Source organism: Chlamydotis macqueenii, chromosome 20 (assembly GCF_036417535.1).
Source record: "Chlamydotis macqueenii isolate bChlMac1 chromosome 20, bChlMac1.mat, whole genome shotgun sequence".
Lineage (NCBI taxonomy): Eukaryota > Metazoa > Chordata > Aves > Otidiformes > Otididae > Chlamydotis > Chlamydotis macqueenii.
Window position 1 is genome coordinate 6,699,770 of NC_141575.1, and position 15,814 is coordinate 6,715,583.

Genomic DNA, 15,814 nt, shown 5'->3' on the forward strand with positions numbered 1-15,814 from the left:
AAGTGAGCCTCTGAATGATGGAAAAGTAGGAACGTCAGCTGTTTTCCACAGGCAGACTGTTCTCTGTTCTCCTGTACCTCATCAGACCAAGAGCCTTTTTTTTGTGCAAGCCCTCAGAGAAAGCAAGAACAAAAGCCGGCAGCTACCCATTAATAATTTCTTCTGCTTTTGACTAGGAAATTGGTATGTTTCCACTGGCTTATACTTAGTCTACTCCAAAATCTTGTTTCCTGTGTCTCTGCACCGCAGCCACAAATAGCTCTTTTCCAATAAAAGGGGTTTCAGCGCAGCTTTCACAAGCCGTGTAATGACAGAAGAAAACACACAGACAGAGCAGAGCACATCGCCAAATTTTTAAAGATATAAAATTCAATACTAACCCATCTAGCAGGTAAGTCCTGTAGAATGTGAAGATCCAAACATCAGGCAGCAGGACAGAGACAAGACAGTAAGAGAGGGACAGAGATTTGGGTGGGAAGCAAACATCAAAAAGTTAAAAATCGTATTTATATTTCATTATTTCATGAAGACACATACGGAACTATTTGTAAACACACAGAGACAGAGAATCACAGGATTACATGAAAACAGAACTCAGCTCCTCTGAACCACAACTACCGTGCGTCAGAACCGGCTAACAGCGCTGTCTGAGCACGGCTATCTCTGTTTCCTAGAAACCCGCTCTTCAGTTCACTGCGATTCTCGACCTTGAGATTTTTTATTTCTAACACAGCTGTTAAATCTTTACTCCTTCTCCCTAGGCAAGGATATTATTAGACAGCACCCCCAGTAAGCATTTACAAAGTAGTCTAAAGCTTTCTGCACAGCTTTCTCTATTGAAATTCTAGTGAGATCTCCAATATTCTGTTCAATACAAAAGCAGCATTAGCAGAAATGCCACTGGCACTTCACACAGTCTGCTTTGAGGTGTTTGTTCCCCAACGCCCAGCTCTGCTGCAGGCTAGTTCAGGAGTAACTGGAGGAGAGTGAAGTCCTGGTTAACTGGAATTACTGCAGGAAAATTAATTCAGAAACATTTTTAAGGACTTTTCAGGGCTTTCCTCTTCCCTGTGGCTAACAGGGCCTCCCTCAAATCCCAACTGCAGGAAATGAACAAGTCCTGAGTAGCCTTTTTTCAGCAGGAGACATTAACATCTTAGAAAGACCAGAGAGATGTAGGATGGATACAAATATTAGCTGAGGAATTCTGTAAGGGCAGCTACTAGGAAGACAAACTATACCTGGTCTCCTGAATCCACTGATGGAAAGCATTAGCATGCTGAGCAAATTCCTGGCGCAGTTTGTCATTTTCTTCCTGCCTTCGCTGTTCCTTCTGCAGCTCCAATTCACGTTCCTGAGAAACAAACAAAAAGAATTTCAGAGAAATAATGTGACTGTCCTTATCCTGTAATAAAGCCCAAAAACTAAAAGCTGCGTATCAGCACAGTTCTGAAGCTCAAAACAAGACTGAGGGCTCAGAGAGTGTCCTGGATATCTAGACAAAATCATCCAAGATGACAACACAGAACATTCCTACTGAAGTCTCAAGAACTGGAGTTGAACCAGCAGTTACTTTACTGCACAACACGGACATTAAACATTCTACAGTTAGGAAACGAGGGACACATCCTTTGTCTTTTGAAAGATTGCAAATGGACGACCATGAAAACAAGTCTATAGCTAATGGAATTTTTCCGTTGTTTCCAAGTTTTGAGATATTTCCATCTGCAGTACAGCAACAAACTCTTGTACTGAGTGTCTTGGAGGACAGCTTCCAGGGAGGACTTGAAAGATCGTGAACTATGAAAAGAGTTTCTCTCTCTGACTTGCCTTGATAATTTTCTGCAGATTCCTCCAGGTTTCTTCAAGAGCCTCCATAGTAAACCAAGTGTATGGGTTGGAGGCTACACGGAAGCTCTTGATCTGGCGATCAAGCTCTGCCAGCTGGTTGAAGTCAGCTTGGGCAGAACTAAGTGAAGAACGGAAAGCATCATGAGCTTCTCTCAGTGCTTTGATTTCTTCCAGCGAGTTACAGCGCACAGGATCTGTCAGGTCCTCTTCAGCATTCTCAAACCAACTGTTGAAAGCAGACGCCTTCTTTGCAAAAGTCAGGAACAGATCCTCGACCTTGAAAAGAGAAAACAATCCAGTTATTCACTTCAGTTAGGCAATAATGCAAATATTCTACATGAGTTGATCTGGAATTAACATGCATCAACGACAGTTTGCCTTTATTACTTATTTCTTGCAAACATCTAAAAAATTCTTATGACAAGTCTCCAGGATCTCCATAATCATTAGCTGGAAGTGAAAAAGCTGCAGAAATTGTTCAAAGAGAACAATTAGATTTTCGTAGCCCCGTGATTTGGCCACTCACCTTTCTGAAATGTTCCTGAGCCTCCAACAGCTTCTTTTTCCTGGCAGCAGAATTAGCAAGTAGCTGATTCCAGCGTTTCATCAAGGAAGCATGCCGAGCCTCAATGGCCTTTGACTGGATATGTTTGGCCGCTAGTAGCTGGTCTTTCAGAGCAGTGATGTTTGCAATTCCCTCCTGTTGGAAAGCCTGAAGACCAGCATCAAAAGTTTCCTGAAGCATTAAAAAAATAAATAAATTATGATATTGCATTTTTATTTAACCATTCCAATCTACTGCATATATTTCAAACATAAACGCCAGATCTTTGTGTATTGCACAAGAGATCACTTGTTCTCTCCATCACTTACTGGGTGGAAGCAGCACTAGCACTAACCTGCTTGGTGAGTAGTGTTTGCACAGAAGAGAGGTCACGTCCATAATCATCTGTCTTCAGACTGTTTTCCTTCTCACCTGGAAAATTAAACAAATTTAGTAAAAACGTCAACGTCTCTATCTTAAACATTCCCTATTCCAAACCAGGTTACCTCAAAAGCACAAATCAGGTATAGCACTGCTGCTTACTTTGGGTTAGGTCTGCTCATTACAACAGCAAGTGAGAAGCCATTTGAGATCTTTTGAAATGAAAGAGCATTTCACATTTCTCTGTGACAGGGTCCCGTGCCCCAATACAAAACATACCTATCCACGACTCCACCACATCGGCTTTCCAGTTGAACTGGAGGAAGGCAGAGTTCTCATCCAGTTTGGCCTTCCTCTGAGCCGCTGCCTTCTCCAGATCTGACACCTTGCCTCTGAGGCCCTTCATCTTGGCAGTAATGTTCTCCTCGTGGTGATTGTTCTATATAACAGGAGAAAAAACGCAGACAATATGATCTTAAGGTCTTCCAAGGCATCCAGTGACAGAGCAAGGACTTCAACTGAAAGATTTTGTCCAAGAAATAGCTTTGAAAGCAGTTAACACCAACAGCTTATTCAGCCACATAAAATGAGTAAGAGCTCTTCTCAAAGAGACGGCAAATCAGTCCTCAGAGAAGAGGAGGTCTGCTTTGACATGAGAATGTCCTGGGCAGCCTTTGAAGGTTTTCCTTTACCACAGTTAATTCTCACCTTTTTAATGAGATCCTCTCCGTTAGCACAAACGTCGTTCACTCTGTCTTTGTGGACAGTAAAATCAGTCTCAAATGCTTCGTGCTTTTTCAGCAAGCCCTGCAAATACGAGATACAGTCACTTTTAAAAATAATTTCTCACCACTTATTAAAAATTAAAAATTGAAAATAATTTATTGCTATAAATCAGCTAGCATAAACTTTTTCTGACAAAAACTATTAATCTTAGCTGGTTAGCCTAACTTGTTGTTTTTCTGCGGACAAAAGGAGACTGATACTGACTTTCAATATAACATCAGCCATTTGATTTAACCAGGATTGCCCATCAGAGGCTGAGAGGTGCAAAGCTACACCAAATTATAAGTTGTTTCTACAGGAAATAACATACTCAAGATGCTTTTATAAAATAATTTATGGTTTTTTTTGCAATCTAGGCCTTCAAAAGGAACGAACAATAACCTCTACATTGGAAAGACAGTTAAAGAAAAGGCTTGTTAAGCTCTAACCAGCAATAATGCAACAAGAACAACAAAGAGCTGACAACTTTCTCCATACCTGGATAGCAGCAAGGGTGTCCCCATAATCCTCGCTCGCTACCAATGTCATTTTCTCATTGATCCAGGCTTCTTCTTCCTCAACATTTGCTACAAACTGCTGGTACTCCAGAGACTCCTCTAGACGCTGACCCCTGCGCGGGAAAGGAAAGGTAAAATTATTCAGTGTTGCTTTATGGCTTTTAGATATAAGATGTAAAAACAAATTACAGCAGCAGAAGACCTAAGAATGTACAGAGACTGAACCCTAAACACACTTCATTCACACTTCACTTCTCCAGCAGGAGGCTGCAACATCTACAGCTCTAGAAATTCACTGGGCCACAGAGCCTGCACCTACCGAAGGACCAAAATGAACCATTTTCTCCCAACAGCTTCTCTTCAGGAAAACATCCCGGTAGTGGATTAAAGTCAGTTAATTTCAAATCTATGATTTCCAACTGGTGCAAGAAAAGGCTAAACACGGCATACCTCAAAAAAGAGACTCATGTTTCTACTGAGAAACATTATCACTAAAACTCTTTTCAACAGTCTCCGAGAGTCTGTCATCAGTGACAACGTGCTATCATATTACTAAGGACCCACGCCCTAAACCCCTCAAATACAGTAAATCTGTTCTTTAGGACTCTATGTAACTCTTATGAATTTTACAAAAACACATCTCACACACCTAGCAGCTGCCAACTGTTTTAACTCTTTCCAGTGATCCACAAACTGAGCCAGTCTCTGCTGTATCTCCTCCTTTCCAATTGTGTTATCATCTGAAAGCTTCTTACCAGTGTCTAGAACACCCTGCAAAGCAGAGAAACACACAGTTAACGGAATGGCACTCGCTCTCTTCTTATGCTTTCTATTTGGATTCCACCAAACCTACTGGCTTTCATATTTGCCACAAGGAAGACAGACACTGCTTATAGAGAAATCTGTCAAGGAGAGAGGTATTTACCTGGATAGCAGGTTCATGGGCAGCTAATTCTGCTTCTAAGCGCTTGTGTTTTTTCCTAAGGTTCTGCACACCAGTTAAGTCTCTGCCATAGTCCTCTGAGCTAACCAATAGTTTCTTCTCTCTAAACGCAGGAGAGGAGAGAAAAGTAAAATTTGAAAAGTTACTTCTAATATGTCAAAACTGACAAAAGAAAAAACAAACCACCAGAACCGTTGTAAATAAGGAAATGCCCTTCATAGCACAAAAATCTTGGATGTAAAACATTGTCTACATGAGTTACCAGCAAACAGCAGCTAGCCCCTGGCAGCACATTCAGGAGTAATATGTGGGGGAAAAGAAAGAAGGTGCCAGACGGCCTGTCATTTCTCTGAAGGACAGAATTTCTCTGTATAGTATTCCTTCTGAGAAGACAGATACCTTTTGTAAAGTTTACCTGCTGTTGTCCAATTTTATTTTTTATTTTACAAGCATTAAAAAAAAGTGCTCCAATTTGAATTACTTCAGTCAGGCTCACTTCTCTCCTCCCAAGACACTAACACCAATATGGAAACAGCATTTGATTTATCACTACAACTGGCTAGAACAACAACAACTACAGACCGGTCCAGGTCTAAACAGCGTTACTTTTCCCAGTATAGAGCTTCCGTTGCTGGGGTTTGAGCAAAGAAAGCTGTAGATAAGAAGCCACACCCAAGCTGGCGCTGAAGCCATTTTGAATATAGTTTTCCTTGACTGAGGGGCAAAGGTGATTTCTTTTAGAGACACATAGTCGTGGAAAAGGCAAGTTATAAAACCATACTACAGCCTGTGAATGTTGTTAGCAAGCTGGCAGTAAGCACATGCCCCCACAGCAGAGCCTAGAATTTCCAAAATACACACTTGATCCAGGACTCCTCATCATCCATATCGCGGAAAAACTGATGCAAACGGTGGGACTCGTTCAGCTTGGCTCGGCGGGCAGCCGCCATACTCTTAATCCTCTGAAAGCGCCCGTTAATGGTCTCACGTTTGTCCTTCACTTGGGAGGTATCGAAAGCACTGCTGGTCATCAAACTGTCAGCCTGACTGTTGAGGTCCTTCAGACGATCCTGGAATCATCGGTGAAAAAGCGTGTGAATTGCTTGGATCTCATTTCTCTGTTTATTATGGCAGTACAAAAATCATAACCTGACTGCTGTGCAGAGTCACACTTTTTATTAAGAAAACATGCTTCAACAAGAATGTGACTATAGCAGGTATTGAAGTATTTGTAGAATTTGTTGATCACTATGATTTATCTTCTAAAACTAGAAGAGAAAGCAATACCTCATGAGCAGATATATCAGCTTCCAGCAATTGGTGTTTCTTCAGAAGGTTGTTAACTGACGCCAAGTCCTTCCCGTAGTCTTCAGATGCCAACAAAGCCTCCACCTGTGGGTAGGGAAGGAAAAAGGGGATGGAGAATGAGTTGTGTTTTCACAAACCCCTTTAAATTATAATGTATTTAAAACTGTGCAAATTAATTCTCTTCTCCATTTTCTACAGTGTGGATAAACCTTTGCCTCATCACCTGTTTAATTCCTAGCAGAATCTATGCAAGTATGCTTCTTCTCATCTTATTGTTTATAAATAATAACATAAAAACATCTACAAGATTTTTACTCATAAAAACAGATTTTTTTTCAAAATAAATCTAGACTTGTTCAAGGGTTGACTGTGCTCCACAAAATCTAACATCAGCAAAGGGAATAAAAAGTTAGAAAAACAAGTCTTGCAAGTAAATAATCCCAATGTCAGTTACCTCTGAAAGCCAGAAATCAAAGTCCTTGATTCCAGTATTGAAGTTCTGTTGCTTATTAGCTTCTTTCAGTTTCTGACTCTTCTCTGCAGATTTCTGTACCAGGAATTGCCACTGGTCAGCCAGGGCAGCTAGGCGTGCCTGTTACAAAATGGAAAAGGTAAATGCTACAAACAAAAAAATATAAGTTCTGATAAATGCAAAACTGGAATAAGGTACAAGTTTGGCTGCTATTTCATGCTGCCTACCTATAATTCAATTCAACTTTTACATCGCAATCATAGGATTGGAAAACTTTTCACCCTTGAGAAGAAAGCAGAATGATTACCCTGATGTCTGCTGCATATTTGAAATAGAAAAGCTTCTATAAAACAAGATTTGTTTTTGAGGGACACTCTCCTCCCCCTAGTATCCAAACACTTCTCAACGCAAAAACTAAGCAAATCTTCTGCGACTTGTGGTGTTTACCTTCACAGCATCCTCGCTGCCAGCGCATGCTCCTCTTTCAATCAGCGAGTTCCCCATGTCAATGACTCCGCGGATCCGATCTGCATTGGCGTGGAGCTCAGCTTCAAAGGCTTGGTGTTTCTGGTGTTTGCTCTGAATATGACAAAAGCAAAAAACTGTTAGAGTCTGGACAAAGGGCTCCTAAATTGTTCTCATGGGCCGAAAGGAGAGCACAACAGTTGCCTGCATACATAAAGGAGTTTGTATACAGCCTGATCTAAGGAAGTTCTCTCTCGCTCAGTAAGAATACTTATTGCTCACTCAAATAGTAACTCATTAATCCGAGTAACTGTCAAGCTTTGACCTGGCAAAACTGACTGTGAGCTGATACATACAACTCAGGCAACATCATCTGCATTTTACAGATGCCTATCCAACATTTGCTGTGTTAAGCTTAGCTGTGACTCAAGTAAAGCCTTCTCATTTTCAGTGCCATCACCTTTCAAAAGCAGCAGTTATACACACCCTAAGCAGAAGCCCAGCAGATCACCCTTTCTACTCCTATAGTAATTTCACAAATTTCTATTTCCTTTCCTAATCCACAGGTGATTAAGAGAAATCATTGCTGTAGCCCATCTGCTTTCTGCAGAGTTTTGATATTAGTTAAAGTAATACATGGCCACATTATGTATTAAAATAATGAATTAACAACCCAAAACTTTATTAAAACAACTTAATTATTTGTTAATTTTTTTTTCTCTGCTGAGTTGAGAGCACCATGAGAACAACAGGAGCCTTGGTGTGGGAAGAAGTATGCAGTTCTCTCATATATACATGATCCATCCACCCACCAGGAAGATAACAATAGCACAAAAATGACAAGACAGAATTTACAAGTATTAACTGGAAATGCTAGTAACATTGGACATGGGTATACAATGCCCTGAGATAATGCAATGAAAGGGAATGTTAGATTAAAAATAAGAGATGGAAAATACTATAGCGCTGGCATGAGAAATTCTGCATGAACTGCTTTATTTTGGGAACTGTTAATCCTAAATGCCGAGGTTATAAAAAACCATATCATTCAAAAGCTAGATATACCAATATGTTAAATTCAATTAAAAAGCTGCCAATTACAGATAACTACACTGACAAGAAATCCAAGACAAGCCTTTTTGGCTTAATAAAAAACTCTGATCTTTTTCAACTGAAAAAAAAAAAAAAAAAAGAAAAAAAAAAAGAAAAAAAAAGTGTACCACAGCCTAAAGTGACAAAAAACCAATTCTTTCCTTTTTTACTCTAATTAGTTTCCTCTTTCTTTATTCTGTCTTATTCTTCCATATATTTTACTCCACTTCTTGGATTCTTGCAAGTCCTGTCAGCTTTCCATCTTGTATATACCTTTTTCTGGAGTGTTCCTTCTATATCATTCCCTTCTACGCTACTGCTACAAGAACTAGGCCATCTAGTTCTACCATTTTATCGAATCCTTCACCTTCAGCATTTGATTCTACAAACACAAACTAAAAGAGCTGGCATTATGTGTCACGTGTTAAATCATCACCACTTTAGATCCAGACAGGAGGATGACAGGCTGAATAGCCAAATTTCTGAAAAAGGTGGATAGAAACCATTTTTCCACGGGCCTAAAAAACCCCAAACTCTATCACTAAGGCGCCACAAATTAAACAGGTCATGCAGAACACCTGCAAAACGAGTTTATAAATAAATGATGCTGGATAGGCATTAACAAAAAAGCCACGCCCGTAACATGAAGATCAATAGCTGTACCTGGATGCAGGTCAAGAACTAACAGAAAACAAAGAGATTGCATGAACTGACGGATGGAGCAGCAGATTGCAACCAGACTTTGTGCTCACACATAAGCTATACAAAGAAAACAAGTTCACATACCAGGGCTAGTCCAAACTACTTACCAGCAGTTTGGAAAGCTATAAAACAGATCGAGAGAAGTAGTTCAGTGCATTCATACTACTTCATAAACCAGTATTAAAATATAAGAGGTCACTTTAATTAATTATTTCTTAATACTGAAAAATAAATGAGACTTCATATTTTAGAACACAAGACAGAGATGACACCCAGGAACTCCGTTTCCTTATTTGAATATCTAGATGCTGGGAGAAAGACAGAATAGCTACTCAGAAGTTTCTTCAGGAAACTTGCTGCTGCAGAGACCGCATATCTTATTAATTATACGCATCAATAATTACTAAGTGGGTTCTATTTTGGGTCTCCTTTCATGCATAATGTAACTTCCATTTTCTCCTTGTTAAAGGGAGACCATGTCCAACATGGTGTAGAATTCCGTTATCACTCAGCAAGAAATTCCTGAGCATGTTTTTTCAAACCAGAGTATGCTTTGCAAAGTTAAGAACTATGAGCTGAGAATCACATTCACCTGGATATTTGTGGGATCCTTGTATGACTCGTCACTTGCAGTCTGGAGCTTTTCACTGATCCAAGCTTCTATTTCATCCACATCACGGCTGAACTGCTGGAGTGTCTGAGATTCTCCTAGCTTCGATCTCTTTTCAATCATTTGAGCTTTCAGACGAAGCCACCTGTATGGAATTAAATACGTATGTTGAATGAAAAACCAGAATTGCATACATCATCACATTTAACAGCTACAAAACGTTGCCAAAGAGCGTTCTTTTTCAGTCAGTATCTGCACCCCATCTAGCAGGGCAATACTGACCTGTCCAGCACCTCATTGCGTCTGTTAGCAATGACTCCTTTTGCATAATGATCAGCAGAGATCAGCTGGTCAGCAAAAGACTGTAAGACAGCAATTTTCTCTTCCTATTGAAAACAGAAGCCATAAATTAGAACTGTGGTTTCTTAAAGTCAAGTGATGAGCGGGGTCTGGAACAGAACAAGATGTTTTTTCTTCTTTAAAGATACATTATTGTAAATGTGACTCTATGAAGAAAGTCTATCTTCTACAGGACTGGAGAGTTCAACTTCAGAATATCTTCCACCTGTGGCATTTAGGGGAAAAGTATCTTTTGGACCTTAAGCTACAGCAGTATGATCCCTCAATAAAAGGAGGCAGCTTTCTTTTACAAGAAACTGAAAATATAGCTTTTTCTGTTACAAAAAAAAAAAAAAAAAAAAAAAAAAAAAAAAGAAAAAAAAGAAAAATCAGTTTCAAATCAGTAAGAGATTTACATAGATACTTGCCACTAGTAGCAGTAGGCAGTGAAATACATCCCTATTTGCATTATCCACTTCTAAACTTCAGCCGCAGATCCCAAATGGCTGAATATTTAGAACAGAACTTCAGAAGCCACACATGGTGTAACTGCTTTTGCTAATAACCTACAAAAGTAAAACTAAACTATTTTCCCCTTACTTCAGCTACACTCCTCACCTGGACATTGATTGCCTTATCAAAATCTTCATGTTTCTTGATGAGTGCCTCCACGCTGTCTAAGGAGTCTCCTTTATCTTCGGTATTTAGGAAAGCCTCTCGGGCAGCCATCCAGTTTTCAGCTTGTTCACAGTCCCGATGAAACAGCTAGGAAGAAAAAAAAAAAATCCAAAGCATTGGATTAGACAGATTCTCTTAGACAGATGAAGACCACTGCTCATCACTCTGAAAGAATAAACTTCCTTAAGAAGGGAGGAATTATTTTTCTTTTTAAAAATGCAGCAGAGTACCTGTAGTTCCAGGCACTGGTCTAGCATCATTCTGCGCTGGACCCAGGCCTTCTCTAGGTCTGCCCGTTCTTGATCCAGAATATCCAGTTTCTCCTTGATCTCTGGGCTGGCATAGTGTCCATGAGCCAGAAGTTGCTGTCCAAACTGTTCAAATGCTTGGAAAGTGCCCGCCCTTGCATCTATTTCAGTGCGGTGTTCCTGCAAGGTACAGAGATGTGTTATTAAATAACTACATGGCAGAGCTGGAACTGATCTATTTTTGGAACTCTAAATTGAAAGTGTCAGAAAAAGAAACATTTGTTGCTATTTACAATACACACTTATCTTTCACATACCTGGTGCCTTTCCAATAAAGCTTCAGCTCCAGTCACATCCTTTGCAAGTTCATCTGAGGAGACCAGGCCCCGGATTCCATTGATCCAAGACATAAGGTCCCTGTGAACACAATTAATAGATTGATTAAGTCAGAACAGAAAACACAGTCCTTTTCCAAACTCTCTCCAGAAACATCCCTGTGGAACAGTGAGCCATATGTACTTCACTAACAATATACCAGACAGACGAACTGGGGCGGGGGGGAGACACGGACGACACCGTCTTCACCTGAAGTCACTGAGGAAACGCTGCAGGTCATGAGAATCTCCAAGCTTCTCTTTGCGCTGGTCAGCACGTTTTCCCAGACTATTCCAAGCCTGATTCAATTCAGTACATTTTTCTTGGAGATCTTCAGCAGATTCTGGATGTGACTGGATCAAACGCTGGGCAGTTTCACCAAGAGAATTCACCTAGAATTAGAGAAAAGGAAATAAACACAATGAAGGTAGAAATAATATTTTAAGCTATTTCTGGTAGATAAAAAGAAAGCTTTTGGTTTTGTCCTCCTCACAATCTCACCTTGTCTCCAAGAGCTGCCAAGTCTCTTTCAAAGCCTTCATGTTTGCGCTGCAGAGCCTGCACACTGGCCAAGTCATGTCCATAGTTGTCTGTATTTAATGCTTGATTCTTCTCCTCTATCCATTCTTTCGTTTCATCAGCATCTCTGATTTGAGTGAAGGGAAGGCAAAAAAAATTAAAATTGAGGTTATACTAGGATATCCGATACCTAGCAGGTCACCAATTTCCAAAGAAGCTCCTGTAGTTTATGGTTCTATTAATTTACTTCCTAAGATGACAAAGTGAACGTTGGTAAAATAGGACATCAGTCCTCCCAAGCCCACAGCAATTCCATGCTTTCACATTAACGAGTCTTTCTTTTCCTAGGAAGAATATAAAGAATTCCTGTTGGACCACTGGTAATCTAACTTCCACTGAACAAGCTGAGGGCTCAAATACGACTTGTTTAGAATAGATTCCACTATGTTTTTAGAACTCTTATAGACAATGCATTTTACTGACCAAATACGATACAAACACCTCACCTGTGGAATCTCTGGACTTCATGGGCACTGCCCAACAGCTGGCTTCGTTCCTCTGCTAACTGCTGCAGAGATCTCCAGCGTTCATTCAATTCCTGCAAAACAAACCCCACTGATATTGCAGACTACAGTCTTACAGCATTTCTGTTTATGCAAGAAACTCTCGTGCTGGACTCACTGAAGCTTTAGGATGTCAAACAGACAACTTTAAAAACCAGTAACATTTTGTTCACTGTGCTTCTCTGCACTTCCTTCATTCTGCTGACATTTGCATGCCAACACCCCTTCTTCATCTCCATTCTTACAGGCTTTATCTCAGGGGTCTACTGAGCATACTGATAGTAACGCTGGAAGATTTCCTAAAACAGCTGTGCTTCTTTCTTTTACAGTACATAAACTTTATCAAGCAGTCAATAAAATAAATGAAAAGTCAAGACTGCCCTTTCACTATAGGGCAAGGTAACTATATTCTGCTTAATTTCAGAAGAATTCACAAATGCAAGGAGCTTAGTTAAATAAAACTATTTTAAGGTTTTCTTCTGAGATATAAAACCAAATGATTTTACGTATATAAGATACTGATGTATCCTGAGAAGCAAATGCTGTACATGTCAACACTTCTTTCAATAAGTTGATTCAAAGGGTTTATATAGATTAATGAAAGACAAAGACTATTGAAAAGAAGGGTAAAAAAACCCAAACAAACAAACAAAAACATTCTCAGCTTTTAAATTAGCTCAGAAAATATTGTATTATTACCTTGATTGAGTTAAAGGTTGCCACTGTGTGTACCATCATTCGTGCAGACTGTATGAAAAGGCAGAAATTAAGAAATGTAGCATTAAAGTCAACGATAACCTATCGGAGCCAAAATCAAACTGGAAGAGAACTCCTAAAAATCCATAATGACTTGGCTTAGGTCAAAAATACAGACTCTGTAAAATACAACTCTACAAAATGCAAGAAGAAAGAAACACTCTAGATTTTAAAGGTTTGAATGAAAACTGTTGAATTATTTTATATACTTATTTGGAACAGTGTTTTGAATACACTGCTGTTTAAGATGAAAAAGAGACGCAAACAATAAGAAAATCAACGCAAGTGAATTACAAAAGCAACTAAGAATAATTAGTTGCAATTCCTAAGGTATTACAGATCACAGTAGGCATAGTTAGAAATATACACGATTACTATCTTGTTAGCATAAATTGAAACAAACAGCAATAGTCTTAATAAGGAAAAGGAAGAGGAAAATTTAAAGGCAACATATAAATGAATTAAAAAACCCCAAACTCTTAGTCAAAGTGTCAAAACAAAAAAATAATCACCCAAATGGTTTAACTCTTGGCTGAGTTCTTGGCAAAAATCAGCTTAGCAGTTAATTCAGATACTTCTAGAACATCACCAAAGCTGGTGAAGGCTAATTAGAAAAATGATGACCAATTCTCTTCAACATGCAATCTACTTTTCTGTTAATGAGCTCACAGGGCTCTGAGCAACCTGATCTGGTTGAAGACGTCCCTGCTCCTTGCAGGGGGGTTGGACTGAATGGGCTTTAAAGGTCCCTTCCAACCTAAACTATTCTATGATTCTATGGTGAGTTACTTGCAAAATTCATGCCTTTGCAGAAATACACAGAAAAGAACTTATGATTTGCCAAGTTAGTATGAGACTCTTAGGATTCAATCTGTGCAAAAAGAAAAAAAAAAAATTTAAAAAATCACCAATTCTTGTTGACATGGTTGAATTTTCTACAATGCTGTCAAAATATTGCATACTTGTCTGGTTTTCCCACATTCACACAGCTTAAAAGATGTACAAGCAGCTTTAAGTCCAAGAAAGTGGATGTAAGACATGAAACATGGGAATGACATACTAGAGAAAAGCACAATGCTGGATAATGTCAAAAATATTCAAGATATTTTTTGTGCATCAGCAGGTGACAGCTGATTCCACTGTAAGCCACTAACGAATGGAGAAAGGCTGCTTCTAACTGTTGTAGAAAATGAGCTAGAGATTAATAATGGAAGACAAAGATACTGCTAGACACATAGAACATATTCCTTACTAAAGGAATATTGACATAAATGGCTTTGACTTTCAGGAATAAAAACATTTCATTCTGCTCCTAACATAAAATCAAGAACTCACACAGGGACTCTTTCACATCAAGTGGCCATGTAATACCTAAAAACACTGGTACAAAAACTGGGATCAGTCTTACAGTACAATCTCAAAACAAAATGGAGTTTTGCAGGAGAGGTAAAAACCAGACTTGGCAATTTGCATGGCTAGAGCAATTCTGTTGGAAACCCATCTCGGTTATTCTCTTGAACATACCTGCAAATAGAGAGCTGACAGTCACTTGACTTTACCTAGATGGCTTTTATTTTTAAAACCAAAAGTAGTACCTATATGACATCTTTATATATTAAATCTGTACACAAGTATGTGAAGGTGAGTTCCTGCTGAGTACTCCAGAAATTTTTGTAACATGCTTGTTGAAGTAAACAAGCAAAGTGAAATGAAAGTCCCTAACCCTAAATCAATAGCAATTGAAACGCTTGCTGAGACCAGGACACCATAAAATCAGTCTGTCAACAGTCCTTAAAGAAAGGAAGGGAATTTTAAAAAAAAAAAAAAAAAAAGAAAGAAAAAAGAAAAAAGTGTATATGAAAAGGTGTATGGTCTAAAAAAAGTTGATGCGTTGTAGTTTTTGTTTCACTTTCCTGTTGTGTACTACTACGTAATGACACCTACCTTCCAAGGAGAGGCTGTCTTAGAATCAGTTTCATCCTGTTTGAAAATGTGAAGAAACAGCTTTAAATAGGAAGCAAAATCTAAAACTATCAGAATACATTAAAAATCTTTGAAAGTTCTTCATGTTCAATGCTTAACAGAGTAAATAAATTTTTATAACTATTTGCTTAATTTTAGGTTATCCTGCCCTGCATTCATTTGTGATGTGGGGTAAGACACTCAGGATATAAAGGGATTGAAGACAAGATAATCTTTTTATGTCCATTCAAAGTCATTATTGAGTTTCTTCATGGAAATGAGCTATAATTACGGCTGAACTTCTACTTGTACATCCCAAACCTGTTAAAATTGCCACACTGTCTCAGAAATTAACACTTACCCTGGGCATCATACCATAGACTTCCTGCAAAGGAAAAAGAACAAAGAGAAACAACTTATTTTCTAATACAAAGAAAGTCTTTACTGCTTTTGAGAAAGGGAATAATGTAGGAGATAAGCTTTCATCCTTCTACAAATTGGTTACCAGCATGGCATTAAGCCAAATAGCGCTCGCACAACCTAAATGCGTAGCAGAAATGGGAGTCCGACTACTCAAGCATCTACTGCAACACATCATCTTAGAGCTCAGAAAATAAACTGCTTCAATACTCTGTTGGGACTAGATAGAACTCTTTACAGCAATAGCACAAGTATGCGAAAAGCTGGCAAAAAACTGTGTGTTACCAAAAAAAAAAAAAAAAA

General features: G+C 39.0%; 2 protein-coding genes across 2 annotated transcripts in view; one reads left to right on the forward strand and one right to left on the reverse strand.

Annotated features, from left to right (window-relative positions):
* DYNC2I2 (dynein 2 intermediate chain 2) overlaps window positions 1-15,814 on the forward strand; it is a 122,976-nt gene that overhangs the window by 14,131 nt on the left and 93,031 nt on the right. The window lies entirely within an intron of this gene.
* SPTAN1 (spectrin alpha, non-erythrocytic 1) overlaps window positions 1-15,814 on the reverse strand; it is a 45,145-nt gene that overhangs the window by 6,011 nt on the left and 23,320 nt on the right. Inside the window, exons 27-52 of the mRNA XM_086764161.1 lie at window positions 15,453-15,476; window positions 15,074-15,109; window positions 13,073-13,120; window positions 12,317-12,408; window positions 11,793-11,937; window positions 11,502-11,683; window positions 11,234-11,333; window positions 10,899-11,096; window positions 10,609-10,755; window positions 9,934-10,037; window positions 9,634-9,796; window positions 9,149-9,163; window positions 7,230-7,361; window positions 6,765-6,902; window positions 6,290-6,394; window positions 5,864-6,072; window positions 4,985-5,105; window positions 4,709-4,830; window positions 4,040-4,172; window positions 3,485-3,583; window positions 3,056-3,215; window positions 2,751-2,827; window positions 2,378-2,587; window positions 1,831-2,127; window positions 1,242-1,354; window positions 381-398 (exon numbers count right to left, since the gene is read on the reverse strand). Of these exons, the coding sequence (XP_086620287.1) occupies window positions 381-398; window positions 1,242-1,354; window positions 1,831-2,127; window positions 2,378-2,587; window positions 2,751-2,827; window positions 3,056-3,215; window positions 3,485-3,583; window positions 4,040-4,172; window positions 4,709-4,830; window positions 4,985-5,105; window positions 5,864-6,072; window positions 6,290-6,394; window positions 6,765-6,902; window positions 7,230-7,361; window positions 9,149-9,163; window positions 9,634-9,796; window positions 9,934-10,037; window positions 10,609-10,755; window positions 10,899-11,096; window positions 11,234-11,333; window positions 11,502-11,683; window positions 11,793-11,937; window positions 12,317-12,408; window positions 13,073-13,120; window positions 15,074-15,109; window positions 15,453-15,476 (3,188 nt within the window). The remainder of the gene's footprint in view (window positions 1-380; window positions 399-1,241; window positions 1,355-1,830; window positions 2,128-2,377; window positions 2,588-2,750; window positions 2,828-3,055; window positions 3,216-3,484; window positions 3,584-4,039; window positions 4,173-4,708; window positions 4,831-4,984; window positions 5,106-5,863; window positions 6,073-6,289; window positions 6,395-6,764; window positions 6,903-7,229; window positions 7,362-9,148; window positions 9,164-9,633; window positions 9,797-9,933; window positions 10,038-10,608; window positions 10,756-10,898; window positions 11,097-11,233; window positions 11,334-11,501; window positions 11,684-11,792; window positions 11,938-12,316; window positions 12,409-13,072; window positions 13,121-15,073; window positions 15,110-15,452; window positions 15,477-15,814) is intronic.